This window comes from Coniophora puteana (assembly GCF_000271625.1).
Source record: "Coniophora puteana RWD-64-598 SS2 unplaced genomic scaffold CONPUscaffold_10, whole genome shotgun sequence".
Classification (NCBI taxonomy): Eukaryota; Fungi; Basidiomycota; class Agaricomycetes; order Boletales; family Coniophoraceae; genus Coniophora; species Coniophora puteana.
The window spans coordinates 919,530-934,467 of record NW_006913062.1 but is presented as its reverse complement, the minus strand read 5'-3'; the positions used below and the strand labels follow the sequence as shown (position 1 = coordinate 934,467).

Below are 14,938 nucleotides of genomic sequence, written 5' to 3'. Positions count from 1 at the left end.
ATGCAGCTTGAAGGCGTTCGCGGTATAACGGTGAGTAACTTGGGATTCCAGGTTGGTGGGCAGGTTAATGATAGCGATTGCTTCGAATGGGCACCTGATGCCGACAAAGATTAGAAAGCTTGGCTAACGTGTTAGCTAGGTACTCACTTCTTGACACATATACCACACCCAATGCACAAGAATTCCGAAATGAAGGCGATCTTATCCGTGGGCTTGACCTCTATACAGAGTTTGCCTGCAAATCATGTCAGAAATACCAAGTCGTGTGCTTTGAAAGCGACGCACCCATCTTGACGACCGGACATGACTGTAGAATTCTAAGATGAGTATCTAATCAGCTCCTACCATCGTACAAAGTACTCGCCTTTTTACACTCCTGAGCGCATCGTTTCGGCTTGCAGCGGTTAGAGTCGACGATGGCAATACGAGTAATTTTGTCCGCCATGGTGACAGATGAGGGGAGGAAGGGGCAGACTGACTTCGCGCGTCAGCGTCACGGCAAGCTCAAAATCTGTAATCTCCCCGCGGCTCCGGCTGCAGCGGATGTCACGTATTGGGGTGCTGTGACGCCCGTTACGGAAGCACGCGCGCCTGTGACTATCACATTCTCTCGCCAGAGTCACCACCGTGACCGTGACCGTGTCAGAGCGAACGTCGGCTTGTCTAACTTGTTCAGTTTCTCTGGACTCAATGGCTAAAAAGCAAGCGGCCGGTGATAAAAAGGGAGGCGGATCCAAGCAGCCCAAAGACGACGATTCTTCGTCCAAAGTTTGTCTTGCCTTCCTGAGTCTTGCATGATGCATGATCCACAGCTGCAGCCATCCTGTCATGTCAGGGGAAAGGCGGATTGAAACCTGCAACCGCCATCAATGTACGCCATATCTTGTGCGAGAAGCATTCAAGAGCTTCAGAGGCTTTGCAGAAGATACAGGAGGGGCAGCGATTTGATAAGGTTGCACAGGAATACTCGGAGGATAAGGCTAAAGGTACGTAGGTTGTGCAAATGAGTGTTGTTCGAAGCCTAACATGTGACAGCGGGAGGAAGCTTGGGATGGATGACTCGGGGATCCATGGTGGTGAGTTGTTCCGTGGTGTCCATCTAATTTCTAAGGTCTGATAAGTACTGTTTTACCCTCTAGGGGCCGTTTCAGGACGCTGCATTTGCGTTGACTCCTTCAACTGTTGACAAGCCCATACTATCTCCTCTTGTCAAGACGAACTTTGGCTACCACGTTATCATGGTCGAAGGCAGGCGTTGAAGATATTTGCCCGCACTTGCTGTTCTTGCCGGATGCTTGCTTTTCGTTTACACCAAGCAAGTTATACATTAACCGCATCTTCAACATGCATTGCTGTAGTATTGTATCTGGAAGCTCGCCATGTACATGACCGACGCCCTCAAGTCGTCCATATAACCCATTCAACCGCTAACGAATCTCTGTCGCTCGTCGCGAATTGACGATGATCATAAGTAATGCCTAGGATGAGTTATTTGCTATATTACTCGCTATATGCTATTGATTGCTAAATAACGTCGCCCTATCTCCTGTGCCAGGGGAGGACACAAAACGAGGGAAACTGGAAGGAGGATGCAGACGGGGCTGTAAAGGTGATTGTGGTAGCGGAAGAGGGAATGGCTGGCCTGATGGAGACTTCGAAAATGATGATGCACCGGGACGGGCAGGGCTAAGAAGGTCGCTGATGCGTATGCGAGACCCCGGTGTAGTCATGTTGTCAGAAGACTCAGTCACAGATGACAACGGCGTATTTCCCGACATTGCAGTCATGATAGGGTACAAGCTAACATCTTGCCGATAGGGTGTCAACTCAGGGAATGCGGAGTGCACAGATGCCTTCGTCGCAATCTTGTCCAGCTGGAGTTCTTCGGCATGGTTCTTGTAATAATTGCTAACCTGCGCAGTCGTCTGGGCGCTATTAGCCGACTCCTTCTGGTGGACCTTCTCATACAGACACACCTTACTCGGCATTGAAGCAGCAATGCGCTTGAAGTCGTCCCCATACTGACCCAGGAGGGTAAGGAAAAGTGCTATCCTACGAGTCAGCCCTTCGAGTCCCGTTTCGAAAGGGTTAATCACTCCGTACATTTATCGGCGTCGCCCCAAACTGCACTTGTGATAGCAGTTCTCTGTCTAGAGGTATTGCCTGATACGTCAGGGGCCGACGAGCCATCTTGATGAGTTGTGGTCATTCCTCGCCCACGCCGAGACTTCCTCGTCATCTTCTTGGGACCGGCATCCTGGAATTATAATTTTAACCTGCTGGCTTTCAAAAGCTTGCTTTAATGCATACCTCAGCCGCCTCAGCCACATCTGCATTCGGTGTCGCGTTTGCCGCACGTGCGGCAGCTCCTCGCCTTTTCCTTTTAGTCCCAGTATCCGGCTCGGGATCAGGAGTAGATGTCGTGGGCGTGGGCGTTTGATCCTGCTGTGCAGCCAGACGACGGGAGGTAACCTTCCGTGGCTCAGTAGTGCGTAGAATTGTACGTTTGCGCCTGCCAGTTGCAGATGCCTCGGTGACCTTGGTAGCCTTTGAAACCTCGTCATCATGCCGCTGAATGTCTGCGAGGAGGGCGTTACCCTTCGCTTTATTTGACCGACCGTTCTTTCGTCTTCGTCCAGGAGCATACTGCGCGATGACCTTGCGAAAGTCCACGAACTTCTTCTTGTGCAGGTAATAATACGTGACGCATTGCTGCGCGGTCTTACTCGGGATAAACTCGGCAATGAGGCCGAATTGCTTCGGATGCGCCGCAAACTTCACATTGAATATCTCCCGCTCTTCATCGGTCCAAATGTCGTTACCTGAAGAGCAGCTATAGAATTCCGCGGGATCCTGAACAATATTGTTCGTGTCATCATAAAGGTAGTCGATGGTGCCCTCAGAGACTGAAATCATGTCCGGAATCCTGGCCACGTTCTTGACCGCTAGGAGGCTAGGGTCAGTGAGCTCCTCAATCCCGAGACTAGCAATGATCTGTTCCATCTCAAGGTCGGATCGTGCAGTGTCGCCTAGCATGGCGGCAGAACGGCGTGTTGACCTCCCGGACGGTGCCACGAGCTCATCGTTGATTCCATTCTTCTGCATGCCGTCCAAACGCGCACAATGGGCGATCCACTTTTCATGTAGTGAAAGGTATTCCTCCTTTAACTGCTGTGCCTTCTCGACCACGACTGCCTCGCGTCGCTCGAAGTGGTTCATGAGCGAATCATAAATATCGAAATGCATAGTCAAAGGCTTGCTATCGTGCCGGAATGTGTTCATGATATCCTCGACGATGTTATAGCTCTCGGACTTCTTGGGAGGCAAGTCTGCGATCGCTTGGTTTGCCATCAAAACAGGAAGAATAAGCTCATCCCTGCTTTGGTGGTCACGTTGCAGTCTCTTTACCACCACAGTTTCAATGCCTTCGCGAAGATCACCTTCAGTCAGCCGATCAACAGTTGCAATGTTGGGGTCGGGAGGTTTCTGTTTGTTCAAAGCAGCCTTGGCGGCTTGCCTCGAGGAAGAACGCCTATGACGTCCCTCCGGTTCTTTGACTCTAGAGACAACAGAGGGTGCGAGTGCAGAGGGTTTTGCAAGTGAACGAATGGGAGGAGCAACCGCAGCCCGCGAGGAAGCTTGATGTTGATGTTTCGAAACGTCGATAGGTGGAGAGGTAGGTGGAGAGGGCGGGGGCTTTGGGGGCGCTGGCGGCGAGTCTGGATCAAGGGGTACCACTGATGTCGTAGCAAGCCCAGGTATGATTTCCATGGCGTCAGACTCGGAAATGCCATTGGTGGCAGGTATTTCCTCCGTCGGCTGAACAGATGAAAGCATGTTGACCTTGACCTCATCGGGTTGCAATGGCTTGTCGATAAGATCGCTAGCATCAGAAGTATTGAGATCAACACATTGCGAGTCAGATATGGGCTTCGGTTCGATGACTGCGACGGGTGCATCTAGGGTACATAGTTAGATTGACTTAAGCACTCGAAGATATATCTAACCTTCAGCAACACCAGGTAGTACCAAAGGTGTTGGTAAAGACGACGAAGCGGTTGAACTTGGGGGCTCGTCTTGCGCCTGCACCGGCAGGGTAGAATCAGGATGAAGTTCGTCCTTACCAACGTCCGTTTCCGCAGTGGTAGGTGGTGGCGATGGAAGGTGCAGGGTAGACTTAGGAGGAGTAGCTGGCGGTGTGCTACGTATGCTATCTGTAGGCGATCTCGATCGACTACGTCGACTGGAGGCCGACGAAGAACGCGAGCGTGAAATAGACCTGGACCTAGACCTGGACCGTGGCCTGGGCTTCTTTCGTGGCCGGACATCGTCCGATGTAGAAGAAACCGAGCGTGAGCGTGAGCGAGACCAAGACCGAGAGCGGGATTCTGAACGTCGCCGAGGGTATGCATAAGGCGGTGTCCGTTTGACCATGCTAATACGATTCACACGCGGACGCTTTGGTCGAGTTGGGGATTCGTCATATGATCGAGGTGATCCATGACGATGGTAGTCATCGTGTTCAGAGTAGGTGTGAGAGGCTCGGGCATGCGGAGAGGCGGCGTAACCAGGATGATACGAATTTGGGGTATCGCGCGCAGGGTAGAATCGTCTCGGTTCGTCATCATCGTAAGAGGGTCTATAAGAATCTGCCCGAGAGAAGGGGTATGATTCGCGCATGCCTGGGCGATAGCTGTCCCCTCCGAGCATTGTTGGTCGAAACCTCGCTGCACGTGAACCTCGACGACCTCTACCTCGAGGGTGAAACTGACGTTCTGGACCGGCAGTCTCACGTCTGATTCCATGATGAGTTGGTGGACACTATCCGCTTACATGTCAACTACTTACGTATCTCGCCATCCAGGTTGGTTAGCTTTCCACGCGTCAGATGGCTCGACCATCCGTTCAGCCATGGTAGCCCGACCATCATTGTGTCGAGTTTTATCCCACGGAGTAGTAGGGCTCACAGGAGACCTTGCCTCATGCCAAGATGAAGGTCGCCAGTGAGATCCCTGAGGTCGGTATGAAGATCCCGATGGCTGAGGCCGTTCAAAACGCTCGGGAGATGGACTGCGACTGTAGTAGTCAGGTCGATAGACATTTGGAGGAGGCCGATAGCTATTCGGATACTCTTCACGATAAGGAGTATCTCGTTCTGCAAAGTTATCTCTAGAAGCGAAATGTCGATACGAGGACACGGGAGATGGGGATCGGGGACGAGGGGAGTACGGAGGTTCCTGTTGAAGAACATGTCTTGAGTCATGGTATTCGTACGCGTAGTCAGGCTGACGAACGTCATAGAAAGGAGGAAGCTCCGAGTTAAAGTAGCGGCGAGGATCGTAGTCTGGGGGGATACCAGGGGGAATATATTGGTCGTAACCAGTAGACGCCATTTAAGAACCACGAGAGAGCGGAGGTGTTTATGGTAAGCGAAGGATTGTCTCGCCTTAAGCAACAAGAGAATATCCTGAGCCAGACCACTGCAGATTTCCCAAAGAGTACAGATGAAAGAGAGAGAAGGAAAAAGCTGAGAAAAAAGCCTGTGTGTAAGTAGTTTACTCGTACACGGCCACGGGCACTTGAGGAGTGTTAGGTTAAGGAGTGGTTCAAACTCCGAAACATCCGTTCAGTCCATAATTTACCCAAGACGCGGCTGTTCCATGGACACACAGCCAGGCTCAGACACTTCCAAGGTCAAGGATCCTTCAAGGCTTACATACGAGAATGTACAGACGCGCTGGTTTGTACTTAGCTCTTACTGGATTGTCATCATCCTCGCGCTGCCCTTCTGGTGGCGAACAACAAGCATTGAACGCCTAAGCCTTCCTTCACATCGCATACGCGCACAAGTAGAAGAGCGCCCCCGCCTTGCGGTTACCTTGGCACTTGACAGATCCTCCTTTGGTACTCAGGTGGACTCAGTTGCATCTGAAGTTAACGGTCTCCTGGAGGCGTCAGCTAGTTCATCCCGGTGGAGAGGTATTGATGCAAAGGTAGTAGTTGGAGCCGATGGTATGTCCGTTCCTTGTCGCGACTCAAGAAACACTTGTCAATGATGACCTGTTCAGAGAAAAGCTCCTACACTGTCTCAGCGGGTAAGTCAACAGTCGTTGGTAACAGATCTCTTGTTCTGTCTTCAGAGGACGTGAAACGTCGTAAGTGCATAGCTTCTCAGTCCGGCTTTAGTTCCGACGTGTGGCCTTTAGCAACAAGGATAGCGGAATTGCTCTCAGATCTTGTGGCACCATATATGGCTACGGCGGACAACTTGCCAGAACGAGTCATACAATATGCACCGCGATATAGGCTAGCATTCTCGCTGCTGAACGAAAATGCTGCGTCCAAGTCAGGGGCTACCGGATGGGATGTTCAAAGAGCCATTTCTAGTGAGCCATCTACGCATGAGCCACAGCAACTTGTTGAAATCCGCTTGAAGAGCACTTTAATCCCGTTCTCAGCGAACTGGGTCTGCTGCATAATTTTACCATTGAAAGCCAAGTACAATACCATTCGCCGCTGGCTTTTCAACCGGAAATTATCGACAATGGCCTAGGCCTCACGCATGATCAGTTGACTGTGTTTGTCAACTCCGCTGAGTGGACGCTGGGTAAGATGCGCTTACTACCCAATGATCTCGGTTGACTCCTTGAGCAGCATCTTCCGTGTCGAATGATCCGGTCTTGCACTTTGTTCTTTTCGTACCATCGCAAAAAGACATGCCAATGTACATCCTTGACACTGCAGGCAAGTAAGTAATACACGCGACAAACTTCTGCTTATGTTACCAATCGTAGGTCGTCCAGCCAACTCCAATGGTTTCCTACTTCCGCAATGGGGAGGCGTATATGTCTTAAATACACCACCCGATCAGCAGGAACTGGTACATCTCAAGGAGAAAGACTTGTTGCCAGTATTCTCCACCTTCGTCGGCCAGTTCTTAACTCTCATGGGTGTCGCCAACCTTCCTCCGGATGTTCGATCGCTTGAGACGTCTGCTCTTTCCTCTTGGCAGCTAGATGCCCTTCTTCGCCGGCGCGCTCTCGAGAACATCCACGGAAGTCAGGATACATTGCATAGCATCATCAAACTGGTTGAAGAAATTGAGAATATGCCCGTAGGCGACGTCGTGAGAGATGAAGTTCAAGGTTCGCTTGATCTCCTCGAGGAGGTATGAGATGTGTCCTAGGCCTTCATTTGACCCACATGCTTACCGTGTGCAGGCTTACCGTGCATCTTCGATTTCACCCGAGCTAACGCTTAAATGGTCAAGCCAGGCTCTGGCGTTCGCATCTCGAGCGTTCTTCGATCCGGGAATGCTCGCTTTGCTCTACTTCCCTGCTGAACACAAGTATGCTGTGTACACGCCACTCTTTGCTTCAATCTCGGTGCCCCTCATTGTCGCGCTTGTCAGAGAGTTCAAGGCATGGAAGCTAACACGGCAAGCAGCCCAATGAATAAGGAGAAAACAATGTGTAGATGCCCGTAATGTAGTGTTAAGGCTTTAGACTTCATGTTGCTGCCATGGTTCAATAAAGTGTAGCCAACAAGTCAGGTTAAGGTTGTTTGCTGTTGATGAAGGTTATAGACGGTGACAGTCACCTTCCAATTGAGGTGCTTACGAAGACCTTACATAAGATCCTACTTACCTCAAATGGACATGTGATCTAGTGTAACGCTCATGTGTTACGTAGAGATTGTGACATTTGCAGGCCGCAATGAACTGAGTAACAAGCCACGTGGAGATCACTAAGGAGGAGCACGACTCGCCCCACCACACCAAGACCCAACCTGTTCCAACGTCTACCAACATTTCCCTAGGAATCCCCTACTTTCACGATTGAGCTCACGTTCGTACAGGCTATAGTACAGTGATCACTATTGCCAGTTCTGGGAATAGCAAAATGGGAACACTAGGGAAAGTTAATATGGAAGGTGTGATGCTGTTCGAACAGCCATTCGTTCGCGTGAGTACTTGCGTCAGGTCTTTGCTTACTGTGTTCCGACCTTGAATATATCCTATGCGGTCGCATGCTTTTAGGTCCCGTATGAAAATTACCGCAAGGTCTTCCGTGTATCACAGCGAAACTTAGAGCGCGAACTCGCGTTTGTCCAGACCACCTCAAATGAGTTGTTGAAGCGATCGAAGGTTGGTGAGGCGGATCCAGAGGATGCGCTCAAGTCGGTGGAAGGCATGATCGCGCGGGTGGAGAACCTACAGCGCAAGGTGAGGCACTTCATTTCCTGTACTTCTTGCATGATGCGAGCTATGCCTTAGCTCTCAGACCTACAAGAAGTATCCGGAAAGCCCACGATAGAAGTCACTCGAGACCGACTAAACCTTGTTAGTGCAGTGGAGAACTTGCCTTCAACCAGCGACCCTGAATTTTCGAGGTGGGCGGATGTTCGCCTCGACAGGTGGCTTGTAGACTGGGCTTTGCGTAACGGGAAGGAGCAGACCGCTCGCAAGCTTGCAGAGGAGAAGCACATCGAGGCAAGTTGCAACCCCATCCCACAGAATTCACGGCTTATACACACTACTTCTATTCTAGAGATTCGTGGACATAGATCTCTTTACAGACATCAGCAGAACTGAGGAAGCCTTGCGCAAGCATAGCTGTACGGAGGCGCTCGCTTGGTGCAGTGAGAACAAGGCGGCGTTGCGAAAGATCAAGGTAAGGGGTATTCGCGCGTGCTTGTCGGCAACGCTTGACAGCCATGACATCATTTGCGCCCACAGAGCACGCTTGAATTTGAACTTCGCATGCAAGAATACATTGAGTTGGCGCGCTCACGCAAGATGGAGGAAGCAATGACATATTCGAAGAAACATCTCGTGCCATGGCAAGAGACGCATTTCAAGGAGATTCTACAGGCATCGGCTTTGCTAGCAATTCCACCAACGACTACTTCTAGTCAATACAGAGTTCGTAAGCGTCTCTCTTCAAGCTGCCTGCTTTGCCTGATCGTGAAACCACCCTTAGCGCCTGTATGACAACTCGAGGTGGACGAACTTAATCAAGTCATTCCGGCTCGCCATATACAGCCTGAATTCACTTCCGACCGAGCCTCTTCTGCATCTTGCGCTGTACGCGGGCTTGGCATCTCTCAAACTCCCCGGGTGTGGTGTTGAACCCAAGAACGTTGACTGCCCAACCTGTGACCCGCATGTCAATGTATTGGCCAAAGATGTCCCCTTCAGTCACCACACGAACTCCACGATTGTGTGCCGTATAAACGGTAAGATCATGGACGAAGACAACCCACCTATGGCATTCCCAAATGGCCAGGTGTACTCCAGAGATGTAAGCTTCGTTAGCTGTTTTGTCCGACTCGGTAGGACTGATGACTCGCCTAGTCTTTGGAAGAAATGGCGAGCAAAAAAAATGGCAAGGTTATTTGCCCACATACTGGCTATACATGTGAACTCTCGGCTCTGAAGAAGGTATTCATCTCATGATGAATCTTGTCCTAGTCCCTGGCTATTCAGACTTGTAGTTCTCTTAAATACGCTTATGACTTCTCTCACAACTTGTGCATTAGTAACACTGTAACGATAGATAACCACTCCGCCCCAAACATGTATCACGGCTCAGGCTGCACAAGCCTTCTTACGTATATATCCAGTGTATTTTCATCTTCATGATCATCGTGATGATCCCAACATATAATTTTGGGTGTTCCACTTCATAGGTGTCGACTGGCGTTACAGTCAGTTGCATATCGATAGACTCAGACGCGCTTACTGGAGCCCCCGAACCTAATGTCAGCAAATGGAGCGGGTGGTGTCCTGAGTAATTCAGTACCTTCCCCGTACGGATGTTCGGTGTCCTCTGCTCACACGCGAGATGCTTTCCTTACCAGCTCTCACTCAAGTACCGATTTACTAGGCATAGGACTTGTCGCGTCGCGTTGACCTACGATCGCACAGCATCCCTATGGCGAGTATATAAAATTCAAGATAGAATATAGTCTATCATGCGCTTGAAGTACTCAGTCTCTTGTATCCTTGTTTTCAGCATAGAGGAAGTAGAGACGCGATCAAGGACGCGATGAGCGCTCGCACGTCGCGTTCAACGGGTCCCGTGACAATGTTAGTTCTCAACTTGGCTTGTCCCTGGCTGCACTGCAGCACCAAACGTGGTTTGCCGACGCGCCGCCACTCCTGCTAACAAGGTTCGGGAGCTCCAGTAAGCGCGTCTGGGTCTATCGATATGCAACTGACTGTAACGGCTAACGCGCATCGCGGCAGTTGCCGAGCCAGCGTCCCTGAATAGAATTCACATGGACTCGGGCAAAGGGCCGGGTGCCGTGGGGCCTTCATTGTATTTTCACCAGCGTTTTGCTCTGAACCCCAACGAAATGACACATACAAACAGCTTGCTCCCGTCACATCTCCGATAGATACAACTGGTCTTTCAGCTTCACAATTTACGCGTCGACCTTTGCCGGAACTCCCCAACTGGGCAAACATGCAGCGGACCGAGGCCAACGGGACTCAGCGCAGGCTCTTTTCGTTAAAGGTTGACGTTCCCGACGGCTCCTCAAACTCACCAAGCGCTTCACCTATGCATGGTAGGCCGAGAGAAAAGGCACCGAAGACGCTAACATGGAACGAGATACCACTCTGGCAGAGAGATAATGAGTACATCTTGACAGGGTATCGCCGGTAAGTTACAGAAGGTGTTGCGGAGTCTTTCCGAAAGCTACCCAACACGTTGACTCGTAGTGTTCAGAACAGTTGGCGAGGTTGTATCGGGTCTGTGTTTGGATGTGAGTTGAAGCATCTCCTTCTGCTTTACTGTTCTTAAGTCAGGCATAGATCTACACAACGAGACTAGTATGTAATATATCTGAACAAGCTTGATCTCCGCGAATAAGCTGCGGTGCTTGTGCAGTCAACATTCACTCCCACCTGCTCGGGGCTGCCCTTTTCTTGCTCATCCTATGTTCTTTTCAAACATTTTGGGTGGCCGGCCACGCATCCGCGTCGTGGGTCGACACATGCGTCCTCGCCACCTTTCTTCTCCGCCATCTTCTGTCTCTCGGGTAGCGCAACCTTTCACACTGCAACTTGTCACTCTGAGCGGGTGAGTCAGCCTGCGTTTTCTCTTATTGGTAGCAACAGCTCAAGGACCGACGACTGCCAAGGTTTTTCACCAGTGTCACGCTCTAGACTACTCCGGTATTGTCGGTGAGCTGACGACCTCCATTGGCGAACAGGGCTCAGCTCACAACCGTATTCAGTCCTCATTGTTGGATCCTTTGTACCCTGCCTCTACTATGGATTCTACTGCGAGCCACTGGCTCAGACATTCTACTTGGGGTTGATCTTCAGCGCCGGGGTTGGTGCGTATCGGCGTCTTGGTCGCTGAACGTGTACGCTGACCGAATGTCTTCCATTCCCTCAAGGCGCAGCATATATCGTCCTCAACCCTGAGTATGCTCAGCCCTCACACCGCGGTGCACGTACAGGGGTCTTCATCGTACTAGGACTCACTGCCATCGTGCCTGTGACACAGCTTTTGTTTACTCACGGCCCCGTGCATATGTTCTCGGAGATGGGGCTCGGTTGGCTGCTCCTCTCAGGGGCACTCTACATATTCGGGGCGCTCATCTAGTAAGCCCATTCCTTCTCCGCTGCCGCAAGTTCAGGCCTGTCAGGAATCAGGGGCATGTCTGACACATCATTACCGTTGCAGCGCAAACCGCATTCCAGAGCGCCTTTCCCCTGGACGGTTTGACCACTTCTTTGCCTCTCATCAGATCTTCCACGTTTGCGTTGTCATTGCCGCACTGGCTCACTGGGTGTGTCTTGTATCGGCGTTTCAACACTGGCACTCGAGACCAGATGTATGCCTGCTGTAGAATCGACGGGAGTGGCGCGCAGTTTGTGGCTTATGCCTCATGCCAGGTAAGCAGAAACCCTTTTTGTCCATGTCGTATACGAGAAATAAATTTTAGTTTAGGAGTAAATCGTTTGTAGACCTTCCAGGTAGTTGCGCGGTTCTGAAGAGCCTTGTGAAGTACATTCAACCGTAATGGCGCAAATGATACAACTTGGGGCAAAACACATTTCGCCAGCCACCTCACGGTTCCGGCACATCCCGTTACGATGGCTCCCGGGACATCTTCTCGTGGCAATGACGGCTTGATGACGGCGGGCTCATGGTGTGGCACGTCCTGGGACTGCTCAAAATCTCGATAAGATGACTAGTGGCTAGGGTCTGATTATATGCGGTCGCGAAGTCGCTTGGGTTTTATCTCCGTTGCTACTGCTCTTTACGTTCTCGGGATGTTCCTAGAAAGCTGTGTCTCCCATGCGTGAATGGCTTGGACTGTAGTAGGGGCGAATGCAGCTGAGGGTCGTGGCATATCGCATGCCTTAGAAGCGTGTTTTCTACATCACGTGTTCACGGACAAAGTTCAGATCTACGCAGTCATCAAAAACGCGTTCGCTGGTGCTTTCGGAGCCGCAACCGGTTTGTCTGCAGCGGTGACAGTGGTCTTCCTCACTTGCATGCTGTTTGTGAATAACAGCTGGGGATCTGACCGGATATCTTGCCGGTCCACGTCCAGTGATATAAAGGCTTGGGTGCTGTCCTGCAATAAAGTCTTCGCCGTACTCCCTGTAACCGTTTCCCCCACCCCCTTCCCGCCTAGACAACGATGTACACGGTCGGCCTACAGTCTGCCGCAGATGCTTTCCTACTTGCGAGCTTGAAGGCCCAGGTGGTCATCGCTCTCATCATTCTTTTCCTCATTCTTGTTTTCGGCGTCGGCACTCACAAGGAATCATTTGACGAACACGCCCCTGTCTTCCTTCCCGGTTACCACCTCCTCGCCATTATCCCTTTCTTTCGTAAACGCTTCGAGTTCCTGAACGAGGGTTTTAAAGTCACCGGACAATCGCTTTTCCAGTTTAGCATGCTCAAGGTGAGTCGACCCCGAGAGCCATGGTTATATGCACGTCTCATTGACTTCGCTCAGGATACTGTCATCGTCGTTTCGGGGGAGTCGGGTCGTAAAGCATTCTTCTCCAACAAACATCTGGACCTAACTGAGGGGTTTAAGGTGCTCTCGGGAGCAGTGAGTGTCCTTCAAGGAACCGTAACCGCCGACATCGAGCTAATTCACCTTAGATTCCAATGGTAAATGGAGTCACCTCCGACCTCCAGTCGCGCCGGATAGCCCTTATACACAAGCGACTCGCATCGGTGCAAAATTCGGAAGCGCTGACCAGACGTAAGTGGTATCCCGCCTACCGGGCTTGGAGCGTGCTTCTAACATGCGTTTTCAGTCATCCATCCAATCTTAGAAGATACTCGAAGAGTAATGGAATCCTGGGGTCCTGAGGGCACCTTCGATCCTTTTGAACACGTATACAAGGTACGTCTGGGCTGGCATCCTGCGCGCTTATAGCTGACCCTAGCGTCCAGCTCGTATTTCAAACCACTGTGCGATCCATCACCTGTGACGAAATTGCAGACGATCCCATGTTAGTCCAAAAACTTAAAGATCTCTACGATACCCTCGACAGCGGAACAACCCCTGCGACTGTTATACTCCCTTGGCTTCCAACGCCGAGTATGCTAAGAAAATTATGTGCAACTAAGAAGATTTATGATATTGTCGTTCACGCCGTCAATACCAGGCAAGCCAGCGGCGTCGCTAGAGACGATACCCTCCAGATGCTCCTCGACAACGGAGACGAAAAGCTAGTGGTTGTGGGTGTGAGTCGCCCCTTCATTTCCCCTGGCTCGTTTATTGACCCAATATTACACAGTTCATTATGGGGCTTCTTGTTGCCGGAGCTCGCGCTACCGGGACGACTGCCTCATGGCTGATCACATACCTCGGCGGCCACCAAGAGTGGCGTGAAAAGGCCGTCGTCGAAGTAGAGCAACTGCTCGCGTCCTATCATTCTTCTGGCACGACCTCTCTGTCCGCCCATCTGGCCGCCGTCCCCCTCGAGGCATGGGAGTCCGAGACACCCGTGATTGATGCGCTCATTCACGAGACGCTGCGCGTCGCACAGCCGCATACCGCCATGCGCCGTAACCTGGGACCGGACGTCTTGATTGACTCAAAGACCATACCCTCTGGCGCCTATGTGCTATACCCTTTCAGTGACGTACACCTCAACCCGGAGCTGTATCCGGACCCTTGGACGTTCGATCCGGCACGAAAGCCGGCCAACGTGCCGTACGGTTACGTTGGATGGGGCGGAGGTAAGCGATTGAGCTACTCCAGCATCGTTGCCTTGAGGCCGGGAGCTAACTTTCTCCTTTTTCTGGTGCATGCAGGCAAAACCGTGTGCCTCGGCCAACGACTTGCTAGGATGGAGCTGAAACTCATTGTCGCGATGTTCCTCTTGTCCTTCCAATTTGACCTGGTTGACAAGGACGGCCACCAACCCCAAGCGTTGCCGAGGCCCAACTGGAACGACATCCTTCTTTGTAGACCAGAGACTGGACACTGTTACATTCGGTATCAGAAGTGTATGCTTTCACTGTAAAGCAGCATCCGTGGACTCTCATGCTTTCGAACTTTCTCTCCCGGACTCTACGCTACCTCCACTTGCACTCGTTAAATCTCTCGCATGAACTGTATTAGCATGATACCAACTCTCACAAGCTGGACTAGACACACGCATGATACCATGAACCACGTATTTACTTAACCTTATTCCTCAGCTACAGGTCGTATTCACGTTGCGCGGACAGGCGTATCATTATTACCTTACAATCATTCCTTATAATCCTTCTTTTTGCTGACCGTTCTTTACCGTACCCCTCATTATGTTTTAGATATGCACACGCGTGTTGACATGCTCTTCGTAACTTTAGACTTTCGTAATTTTCCATGTAGCCATCTCAGTAATCACGTATTCATGTCTTCCCAAATACGACATCTCTGTGATCGGCCTATGAACGTGGTG

The 14,938-nt window shown here is 51.1% G+C and overlaps 7 protein-coding genes across 7 annotated transcripts; 6 read left to right on the top strand and 1 right to left on the bottom strand.

The window, feature by feature from the left end:
• Positions 1–144: 144 nt before the first annotated feature.
• Positions 145–294, top strand: CONPUDRAFT_60550 (uncharacterized protein; the record flags this gene model as incomplete). Its single annotated transcript, XM_007772917.1, has 1 exon — positions 145–294. A coding segment is annotated over one exon (150 nt), but the record flags the coding sequence as incomplete, so codon positions are not given.
• A 335-nt stretch (positions 295–629) lies between these two features.
• On the top strand, positions 630–2,118 carry CONPUDRAFT_108283 (FKBP-like protein). Its single transcript, XM_007773252.1, has 4 exons — positions 630–768; positions 836–986; positions 1,036–1,076; positions 1,140–2,118. Exons 1-4 carry the CDS (start codon positions 691–693, stop codon positions 1,257–1,259), a joined length of 390 nt encoding a protein of 129 aa, XP_007771442.1. The 5' UTR covers positions 630–690; the 3' UTR covers positions 1,260–2,118.
• Positions 2,119–2,742: 624 nt separating this feature from the next.
• Positions 2,743–3,435, bottom strand: CONPUDRAFT_28038 (uncharacterized protein; the record flags this gene model as incomplete). Its single annotated transcript, XM_007772889.1, has 1 exon — positions 2,743–3,435. A coding segment is annotated over one exon (693 nt), but the record flags the coding sequence as incomplete, so codon positions are not given.
• A 2,225-nt stretch (positions 3,436–5,660) lies between these two features.
• Positions 5,661–7,542, top strand: CONPUDRAFT_167417 (uncharacterized protein; the record flags this gene model as incomplete). Its single annotated transcript, XM_007773251.1, has 7 exons — positions 5,661–6,012; positions 6,069–6,155; positions 6,207–6,386; positions 6,437–6,607; positions 6,655–6,744; positions 6,795–7,168; positions 7,221–7,542. 7 exons carry the CDS (start codon positions 5,661–5,663, stop codon positions 7,452–7,454), a joined length of 1,488 nt encoding a protein of 495 aa, XP_007771441.1. The 3' UTR covers positions 7,455–7,542.
• Positions 7,543–7,746: 204 nt separating this feature from the next.
• On the top strand, positions 7,747–9,622 carry CONPUDRAFT_108277 (uncharacterized protein). The gene is made up of 7 exons (XM_007773250.1): positions 7,747–7,964; positions 8,039–8,224; positions 8,276–8,491; positions 8,550–8,672; positions 8,738–8,923; positions 8,982–9,302; positions 9,356–9,622. The coding sequence occupies exons 1-7, from the start codon at positions 7,902–7,904 to the stop codon at positions 9,455–9,457; spliced, it is 1,197 nt and encodes a 398-aa protein (XP_007771440.1). The 5' UTR covers positions 7,747–7,901; the 3' UTR covers positions 9,458–9,622.
• Positions 9,623–10,469: 847 nt separating this feature from the next.
• CONPUDRAFT_91837 (HlyIII-domain-containing protein) lies at positions 10,470–11,865 on the top strand (the record flags this gene model as incomplete). The annotated part of the gene is made up of 9 exons (XM_007773249.1): positions 10,470–10,666; positions 10,727–10,770; positions 10,820–10,837; positions 10,896–10,989; positions 11,051–11,087; positions 11,149–11,191; positions 11,245–11,346; positions 11,410–11,617; positions 11,700–11,865. 9 exons carry the CDS (start codon positions 10,470–10,472, stop codon positions 11,863–11,865), a joined length of 909 nt encoding a protein of 302 aa, XP_007771439.1.
• An 801-nt stretch (positions 11,866–12,666) lies between these two features.
• Positions 12,667–14,787, top strand: CONPUDRAFT_127998 (cytochrome P450; the record flags this gene model as incomplete). Its single annotated transcript, XM_007773248.1, has 7 exons — positions 12,667–12,933; positions 12,988–13,086; positions 13,140–13,242; positions 13,298–13,386; positions 13,437–13,730; positions 13,784–14,228; positions 14,304–14,787. The coding sequence occupies 7 exons, from the start codon at positions 12,667–12,669 to the stop codon at positions 14,513–14,515; spliced, it is 1,509 nt and encodes a 502-aa protein (XP_007771438.1). The 3' UTR covers positions 14,516–14,787.
• Between the last annotated feature and the right edge of the window lie 151 nt (positions 14,788–14,938).

Coding starts and splice junctions, on each gene's coding strand:
- CONPUDRAFT_108283 (XM_007773252.1), top strand. CDS start 691: ATGGCTAAAAAGCAAGCGGCCGGTGATAAAAAGGGAGGCGGATCCAAG. Junction 769..835: donor ACGACGATTCTTCGTCCAAA/GTTTGTCTTGCC, acceptor CTGTCATGTCAG/GGGAAAGGCGGATTGAAACC. Junction 987..1,035: donor CTCGGAGGATAAGGCTAAAG/GTACGTAGGTTG, acceptor AACATGTGACAG/CGGGAGGAAGCTTGGGATGG.
- CONPUDRAFT_108277 (XM_007773250.1), top strand. CDS start 7,902: ATGGGAACACTAGGGAAAGTTAATATGGAAGGTGTGATGCTGTTCGAA. Junction 8,225..8,275: donor TGGAGAACCTACAGCGCAAG/GTGAGGCACTTC, acceptor GCTATGCCTTAG/CTCTCAGACCTACAAGAAGT. Junction 8,924..8,981: donor CTACTTCTAGTCAATACAGA/GTTCGTAAGCGT, acceptor AACCACCCTTAG/CGCCTGTATGACAACTCGAG.